A 9628-nucleotide genomic window follows, 5' to 3' on the forward strand; every position below is an offset into this window, starting at 1 on the left:
GGGACGGGGAGCCTGGTGGGCTGGCAAAACCACAAAAGGCCCCGATCCCCCTTGGGATGTGTGTCACAGTCTGTGCCAGGGAAGTTCCTCTACAGCCCCTGGTGAAAGGTAGACAGCTGTCCTAGAGGAGTCCGTCCCCAAAGCTACCACCAGGCATTTACACTTTTGGAAGCTCCAGGCTAAGGGACATGGGACAGAAGTTGTACAGGGAAAGATCTCTCCAGACCTCTGCTGTCTGATACTAAAAGCACAAGCTCCGCATGGCTGCGGAGAGGCTGGGCACTTGAGAGGTGGCTGGTGTGAATTGAGATGTGCTGAAAAGATAAAAAGCACATTGGATCACAGAGATTTTAGTACGGAAAAGTATATGTAAAATGTCTCAATAAATAAATTTTAAATTTATGACATGTTGAAAGGGCAATGATTTAGACATGTTGGGTTAAATAAAATATATTCTTAAAATTAATTTCATATGTTTCTTTTCAAATTTTTAATGTGGCTAAGAGAAAATTTTTAATTAGGGGCTTGTGTTATATTGCTCTTGAATAGTGCTTTTCTAGAGCTAGGCTCAGAGAAGGCAATGGCACCCACTCCAGTACTCTTGCCTGGAAAATCCCATGGCTGGAGGAGCCTGGTGGGCTGCAGTCCATGGGGTCACTAAGAGTCGGACACGACTGAGTGACTTCACTTTCACTTTTCACTTTCCTGCATTGGAGAAGGAAATGGCAACCGACTCCAGTGTTCTTGCCTGGAGAATCCCAGTTTACACTGATTTGCACCATTAGGCAGCAAGCTTAGAAAAATCTGGCAATGCCAGGGTCCAGGCTGGAGTTCCTGGGGGTAGAAATTCTAGGGATTTTCCGTACATGTGACTTGATATGAAGATGGGGTCTGTTGAATTGGGTGAGAGGGACAAGGTGAAGTGGGAGGCCAAGGAATCAGGTAGTTGGTGTTAACCCCACTAGACCGCACCCCTCAGAACTTCACTGGACAGTGCACTCGGCGCTGTGAGGAGAGTTACAGATGGACAGGAGAGAGGCTAAAACGAGCTCGGTGGTGGATGAGACAAAGGCTGAACTTCAGTGTAAGTGAGTTATCTAGGAATAAGAGTTTGATTTTAGCTTTCTGTGCTGGTATCGCTCTCGCAAACATGGTGAACGTTCCAAAAACCCGCCGGACTTTCTGTAAGAAGTGTGGGAAGCGCCAGCCCCACAGTGTGACACAGTACAAGAAGGGCAAGGATTCTGTGTATGTTCAGGGAAAGCGGCGTTATGACAGGAAACAGAGTGGCTATGGTGGGCAGACTAAGCCGATTTTCTGGAAAAAGGCTAAAACTACAAAGAAGATTGTACTGAGGCTTGAATGTGTTGAGCCCAACTGTAGATCGAAGAGAATGCTGGCTATTAAGAGATACAAGCATTTTGAGCTGGGAGGTGATAAGAAGAGAAAGGCCAAGTGATCCAGTTTTGAGCTTCATATTTTGTTTTATTATGAAGACAATAAAAATGCCATCAATAAAATCCTCTTAAAAAAAAAAAAGAGTTTGATTTTACTCTCTAAGGGAAATTTTAAAAAACATCTGATTAGACTATAATGGGTTTTTGACGACATAGAAGACAGCAAAGAAAAAATATCATCCATATTCCCCTAATCCAGTTTTAACTATTTGAAAGTAATTTTGAGAGTTTTAATATTTGAAAGTAATTTTCTTCCAGTTATTTTTTTTTGCATGCATGAGTGTGTGTTATAATGATGCGTTACATGACCGGGATAACACAATTTGTATGTCTTACTGTCTCACTTAACAACATGTCTTATATGTATACACTACCACGTGTAAAATAGATAGCTTGTGGGAAGGAGCTGTATAGCACAGGGACCTCAGCTCAGAGCTCTGTGAGGACCTAGAGGGGAGGGCTCGGTGAGGGGGAGCCTCAAGATGGGGAGATATATGTATACTGACAGCTGACTCAAGTGGTTGTACAGCAGACACCAACCCAACACTGTAAAGCAATTATCCTCCAATTAAAAAAAAAGAAACAATATGCCATAAAAAGTTTACCCTGTTATGAAATAATCTTGAAAAACATAATTATTAATGTTTTCCTGATATCACCTCATAAGAATTTACCCATATCTCAACCAGTCTCTAACGGGAGGGTGTTTTCACCCATTTATCATGTTTATCTATCATAAGTAAAACGTGATGAATACCTTTGTACATCAAATTTGTTCTACGTTTCTAAGGAAAATTGAAGGCATTTGTAAAAAGCCATTATGGAGAATGCAAATGAAGAAAATGAGAGTTAGTCTTTATTTCTCTTTTTAATGGAGAGAATCAGTGAATCAAGCTCTTTAAGTTCTTTTCCTACTCTGAAATGTTATGGCTGACTCTTTAGAAAAACATTACTTTTTTCATTCATTGGTGATTTTTGTTTTTGTTTTTTTTTTGGTCAAAGACAATATAGGCAAGTATTTCTAATTTTCTATACTGTGAATGATTTAGAACACACTTTGACTATTATTTGGCTTTCCACATCTCTTTCAGAAATAGCTTTCCTTTCTACTGACTGCAGATCATTCTCTGTTTCCTAAATCTCATTTTAGAAGGAATGGAACCACAAAAGCAAAATTTTAAGGTACATTAAAACTGAAAATGACTCATATTAAATATTAGACATGTTGAAACCTAGCGTTAAGCACTATAAAGGGCCTAAGATGCTGGTCTACTTGCAAGCTAACAAGTTTCATGGATGCTCGCGGGAGACACGAGACTCCTGGATTAGAGACAAAGAACAGTTTAGTACTCCCAGAAGAGCAACAGCCAGAATGTCAGCGTTGGCTTCCCCTAAGCCCAGACGCCCACAGGGCAACACAAAGAGGTCATGTGACACCTGCACAAGCAGTGGGCTGCATTACAGAAGAGGAACCCTAGTTAGGGAGCCTGACTCTTTTATAAGGGACACTAAGTATGCTGTTCTGTGTCCCAAAGCTTCTAAGTCCCTTTGTTATACAACGTCCTGATAAGATAGTTTGGAGCAAGGCCATCAGAGCCTCAGCTCTTAAGATGTGCAAAAATGCAAAAGACTCGCGGAGAATTTTCTTTAACATAATCATGAAGATGGAGTCAGAGTCTATTAATAGAGTGTACGTGTACATTTTATTCATGGAGCTGTTATTTTCTGCAGGACCAAGCCAAGGTCTCTTTTTGTCTGGCGCTGTCTACTTTTTTTCCATGTTCCTGAGCCACAGAAGTCAATTCCTTTGCAGCCTGTGCAGAGATCTCCCATCAGAGGCATCTGTTTGCATCTGGATACTCTAGCTGTCAGCCCACTTCCATGAATGCAGTCAGGACAGACCATCCCAGCTCTGCCATCAGCACTAAGTGTCTGTGAAACAGATTAAGGGGCCCGCTCTCTCCCTCCTGGTGAGAAGAGTGGGCTAACACCCCAGAACTCCCATAGACTCCTTACAGTTAGCCACTTCCCTTTGAATACGGCTGAAATGTCACTGATCACCAGAAACAGTCTAAAAAGAGGTCTCCCCCCAAAGAAGATTTTTGTTCCCTGAGGGAAAACTCTTCATAACATTAGCATGAATAAGTTATGAAAAGCCATCACAACTGAGAGAGACATAATCATCATTCATGTATAACAGATTTGTTTATTCTGTAAAGATTCATTTCAGTTGATTAATTATCAGTATCTGCTGATGGTGGGGGGAACAAGGCTGCTCTGATGAGAGAATTATTGAAGTGCATGCTTAGAATATTTATCACTGAACACATATTGTATGAATTTAGCATATTTATCACCTTCTTTCTGGATGGGCTCATTCTTCCCCCAATATATCAAATAGTACTGCCAAGCTGTTGGTACTCTGCCCTTCAAATATGGACCCTATTGTTTTTATACAGAATACTAATTTCTTCCTTCTATTTATTGAACATGATAGTAACATTATCAGTTGATTCTCTGCTATAAGCCAAAGATTGAGATGCTTTAGTGCTTTTCCTTTCTCCAGCACACTTGTGGCTGATGTTATTATTATCTCCTTATCATAACGTGGGCTTTCATGGTGGCTCAGATGGTAAAAAGTCCACCTGCAATATTGGAGACCTGGGTTTGATCCCTGGGTTGGGAAGATCTCCTGGAAAAGGGAATAGCTACCCACTCAACTATTCTGGCCTGGAGAATTCCACGGATGGAGAAGCCTGGTGGGTTGTAAAGAGTTGGACATATTGAGTGACTTTCACTTTTCACTTTCACTTTTACTTTATCATAACTTAAGAAAAGAGAGACTAGGCCACTTGCTTAATATTGTTTGGTTTATATGCAGCAAGTTTGCATATAAAAGAGAGACTGAAACTGCTCTCTCTCTGCTTCCTGAATTGGGGCTCTCAATTACCATGTTGGTTCTTAGGCAAGACCACTATGAGCATGAGCGCTAAGTCTCTCCAGTCCTGCCCAACTCTTTGCAACCCCATGGACCAGAGCCCACCAGACTTCTCTGTCTATGGGATTCTAAAGGCAAGAATACTGGAGTGGGTTGCCATGCCCTCCTCCCCGGGATCTTCCTGATGCAGGGATTGAATTTACATCTGAGGCAGGTTCTTTACCACCAGGGCCATCTGGAAGCCCCTAAGAACACTAAGAATCTTCCTTGGCGGCTCAGACGGTAAAAGCGTCTGCCTACAATGCGGGAGATCTGGGTTGAATCCCTGGATCGGGAAGATCTCCTGGAGAAGGAAACAGCAACCCATTCCAGTACGCTTGCATGGAAAATCCGATGGACGAAGAAGCCTGATAGGCTACAGTCCACGGGGTCGCAAAGAGTCGGACACGACTGAGTGACGTCACTCAAGAACACTGGACTGGGAGTCAGACAACCTGGACTGTGACCCAGGTCCAATAATAATATCTTTGTGACATTTTTACCCTCTGTAGGTCTTTGTTTCTCTGTAGTCTTGTCTCATCTCATTTATCTCTATGTTTACCTCTTTATCTCTCTTCTTAAGCCTCAAACTCATAACATTTATGCATTTGCCTTCTGGTCACTGATACGACTTCCCTGGGGCTCAGGCAGCAAAAGCATCTGCCTACAATGCTGGAGACCCGGGTTCAGTCCCTGGGTCAGGAAGGTCCCCTGGAGAAGGAAATGGCAACCCACTCCAGTATTCTTGCCTGGAAAATCCCATGGACAGAGGAGCCTGGTAGGCTACAGTCCACGGGGTCATAAGAGTCAGACACGACTGAGCAACTTCACTTTAATTGGTACTGTAATATGTCCAAACTGGATACAACCCCAACCAGATGCTCCCCTACCGACGTCTACCTGAATGAACCATCAGCTACCTTATTGCCCAAAACAGAAAAATGGGCGTCATCCCTGACTCCTCTCCTTCTCTGACTCTCTGCATCTGTTCAGCCCTTGTAGGTTCAAGTGCTATAGATTCTTCATGTCAATACCTCTTCTCTCAATACGACCACTGTGGTAGTGCAAGCATGATCACCCCTCCTAAGGAATTTCTACATAATTTCTCACCTGGGCTCCTTGCCTCCAGCTTCACTCACCTCCACACTGTCCACCACCCTATCTCCAAAGTGGACTTTAAGTATCCAAACCTCATCAGTCCACTCCTTTACTCAGAATCTTCTGATAGTTCTCAAATTGCTTACTGGCCCTATCTGCCACTTCAACCTCATTTTTTGCCATTTCCTCCCTGCAACATCTGCTTTAGTCAAGTTGAGCTAATTGCAGTTTCTTAAACTCTTCCCCCACTCTCATGTCTTGGTTCTTTTGTTCGTCACACTGTGGGGAAGATGCTTCTCTTCTCTTACTACTCTTTCACTTTTCTCCTAAAATGATTGCCTTCTAACGCCACACAGAAAGGACACAGTCGAGTTTCCAGATCTAGTCCCATTTGGGAATACCCTATGCTTCCTGATTCTCTAGCATGATGGCTCAATTTGCAGCACTGGTAACATCTAGCCTGCTCAAGAGAAGGGCATGGCAACCCACTCTGGTACTCTTGCCTAGAAAATCCCATGGACAGAGGAGCCTGGTGGGCTACAGTCCATGTGGTCCCAGGGAGCTGGACATGACTGAGTGACTAAGCACAACACAACCCTGCCCAAAGGAACCAAGTCCTTTATTTTCCCTCTCCACTGAACCTCTCAAACATTTGGAAATATAACTGGATCATAACAAACACAGAAAGTAACCGTGAACATGGAAATAAGCAGTTTTCCCACAGGAAAAATTGATCTCTGATTGATTAGGTTGACCGAAGATTTATGGTTGGGGTGTAGTGGGCTCAGCAGTTGCCAGGAGGCCTCATGATATCAAGTGTTACCATATCCTTGACACCCATGTACATGTTAAACTGGAGGCTACTATTTGCTTTATTGCTATTACACCTAGACATTTATCACGCTCTTAAAACTTGTCAGAGACTCTCAGACATCATGAGTCTTGATGCAGCCACATGGAGCTATATGAAGCCCCATTGTTTATGGATCACTTTCTTTTCCATTTTCTCCCTATTTGTGACTTTTTCCATCTTTTTTCAGCATTACAAAAATGCATTCAAAAGCTTATAAACAGTAGTTGGTAATCAGAGCATAGCAGCTTTCTGTGTATAACACAATCATTAGGTGTACATTAGACATTTGGCATAATAAGAACACTGTCACTGCAATAGAACTCTGTCAAAGTACCAATGCCTCCCGCATTGAAAATATACAGATCAATTTTTCATCCCCTATGAATGGGGAATAATATCATAGCTGCATGATATTTCTCTAACGACAAAGTGTCACTGATTTTACTGATCAAATTCTAAAGGAAGACCGTATACATGCAAATGTGTTCATACCAATCTCTCTTACACGGTACGTAATATCCTTCAATCTCCTCCTTGTTGAAGCTGTATTCTTAATGTCTTTAAGCTACATTTAAGCACAATTTAAAATCATGTCCATAACTGGTATTAGTGAAAGAAATTTTATGCTGCTGAGAATTGAGCATGTTCCAATTAAAACTAAAATTTGTTATTTATATGAAACATCCAGGAGAGACAGATCCATAGAGGCTAAGGAACATTAGTGGTTACTTAGGGCTGGGATTGAAACAGGAAGCAACTACAAATGGGTGGGAGGCATCTTTCAGGGGGTAATGGAAATGTTCTAAAATTGGATTTTAGTAATGGTTTTATGACTCTTTAATTACTAAAAATCACTGACTTGAATATTTTAAATCAGATAATTTTATGGTATATAAATTATAGCTCAGTGTTGATATTGTTGTTCAGTCATTAAGTTGTGTTTGACTCTTTGCGATCCCTGGACTGCAGGATGCCAGGCTTCCCTGTCCTTCACTATCTCCTGGAGTTTGCTCAAACTCATGTCCATTGGGTAGGTAATGCCATCCAACCATCTCATCCTCTGTCATCCCCTTCTCCTCCTGCCCTCAATCTTTCCCAGCATCAGAGTCTTTTCCAGTGAGTTGGCTCTTCACATCAGGTGGCAAAAGTATTGGAGCTTCTGCTTCAGCATCAGTCCTTCCGATGTATATTCATGTTGATTTCCTTTAGGATTGACTGGTTTGCAGTCCAAGGGAATCTCAAGAGTCTTCTCCAGCACTACAATTTGAAAGCATCAATTCTTTGATGCTAAGCCTTCTTTATGGTCCAACTCTCACACCTGTACATAACTACTGGAAAAACTGCAACTTTGACTCTATGGACCTTTGTTGGCAAAGTGATGTCTCTGGTTTTTAATACTCTGTCTAGGTTTGTCATAGGTTTTCTTCCAAGGAGCAAGTGTCTTTTAGTTTTGTGGCTGCAGTCACCATCTGCAGTGATTCTGGAGCCCAAGAAAATAAAATCTGTCACTGTTTCCACTTTTCCCCTATCTATTTGCCGTGAAGTGATAGCACCAGATATCATGAGCTTAGTTTTTTAAACATTGAGTTTTAGGCCAGCTTTTTCATTCTCCTCTTTTACCCTCATCAAGAGGCTCTTTAATTCCTCTTCACTTTCTGCCATTAGAGTGGTATCATCTGTGTATCTGAGTTTGTTGATATTTCTCCCACCAATCTTGATCCCAGCTTGTGATTCATCCAGCTTGGCATTTCACATGATATACTCTGCATATAAGTTAAATAAGCAGGGTAACGATATACAGCCTTGACATACTCCTTTCCCAAATTTGAACCAGTCTGTTTTTCCATGTCTGGTTCTGTTGCTTCTTGACCTGCATACAGGCTTTGCAGGAGGCAGGTAAGGTGGCCTGGTATTCCCATCTCTTTAAGAATTTTCCACAGTTTGTTGTGATCCCACACAGTGAAAGGCTTTGGCATAGTCATTGAAGCAGAAATAGATGTTTTTTTGTAATTCCCTTGCTTTTTTTATGGTCCAAAGGATATTGGCAATTTGATCTCTGGTTCCTTTTGTCTTTTCTAAATCCAGCTTTTACGTGTAGAAGTTCTCAATTCAAGTGCTGCTGAAGCCTAGCTTGAAGGATTTTGGCATTACCTTGTTAGCATGTGAAATGAGCATAATTATATGGTAGTTTGAACATTCTTTGGCATTGCCCTTCTTTGGGATTGGAAAGAAAACTGACCTCTTCCAGTCCTGTGGCCACTGCTGAATTTTCCAAATTTGCTAACATATTGAGTGCAATATTTTAACAGCATCAACTTTTAGGACTTGAAACAGCTCAGCTGGAATTCTACCACCTCCAGTAGCTTTGTTCATAGTGATGCTTCCTAAGGGCTACTTGACTTTACACTCCAGGATACCTGGCTCTAGTTGTGTGAACACATCATCATGGTTATCTAGGTCATTAAGATCTTTTTTTTTTTTTTAATAGTTCTTCTGTGTATTCTTGACACCTCTTCTTAATCTCTTCTGCTTTTATTAGGTCCTTGATATTTCTGTCCTTTATTGTGCTCATCTTTGCGTGAAGTGTTCTCTTGGCACCTCCAGTTTCCTGAAGAGATCTCTAGTCTTTCCCATTCTATTGTTTTCCTCTCAGTAAAGCTTCCTTTAAAAAAACCAACTAAATTATATTGAACATCCTTATACTCATATCTTTGCGATCTCGTGTAAGTATTTTCACAGAACTAATTTGGAGATATGCAATTGGTGGACCAAAGGGATGTCTATTTAAATTTTTCATAGGAACTACCAAATTGTCTTTCAAAGTTAATTTACCTTTACTTGCCTACCAACAGTGTATGACATTATCAACTTCTCCACAAAGCTGCTAGCACTTGATAGCATTAATCTTATTTGGTTTTGATACTGTAACAGAATGTTGTCATTTTTTTTTATTACTGGACTCTTTTAGCCATTTTTATATCCTCAATAAACCTGAAATCGCTGCAGATGGTGACTGCAGCCATGAAATTAAAAGACGCTTACGCCTTGGAAGGAAAGTTATGACCAACCTAGACAGCATATTCAAAAGCAGAGACATTACTTTGCCAACAAAGGTCCGTCTAGTCAAGGCTATGGTTTTTCTTGTGGTCATGTATGGATGTGAGAGTTGGACTGTGAAGAAAGCTGAGCACTGAAGAATTGATGCTTTTGAACTGTGGTGTTGGAGAAGACTCTTGAGAGTCC

General features: G+C 41.3%; 1 protein-coding gene across 1 annotated transcript; it reads left to right on the top strand.

Annotated features, from left to right (window-relative positions):
- Positions 1-941: 941 nt before the first annotated feature.
- Positions 942-1539, top strand: LOC133245854 (large ribosomal subunit protein eL42-like). The gene has a single exon (XM_061413506.1). The coding sequence runs from the start codon at positions 1061-1063 to the stop codon at positions 1457-1459; it is 399 nt and encodes a 132-aa protein (XP_061269490.1). The 5' UTR covers positions 942-1060; the 3' UTR covers positions 1460-1539.
- The last annotated feature ends 8089 nt before the right edge of the window (positions 1540-9628 follow it).

The sequence above is a fragment of the Bos javanicus genome, chromosome 4, assembly GCF_032452875.1.
Source record: "Bos javanicus breed banteng chromosome 4, ARS-OSU_banteng_1.0, whole genome shotgun sequence".
Lineage (NCBI taxonomy): Eukaryota > Metazoa > Chordata > Mammalia > Artiodactyla > Bovidae > Bos > Bos javanicus.

Coding starts and splice junctions, on each gene's coding strand:
- LOC133245854 (XM_061413506.1), top strand. CDS start 1,061: ATGAGACAAAGGCTGAACTTCAGTGTAAGTGAGTTATCTAGGAATAAG.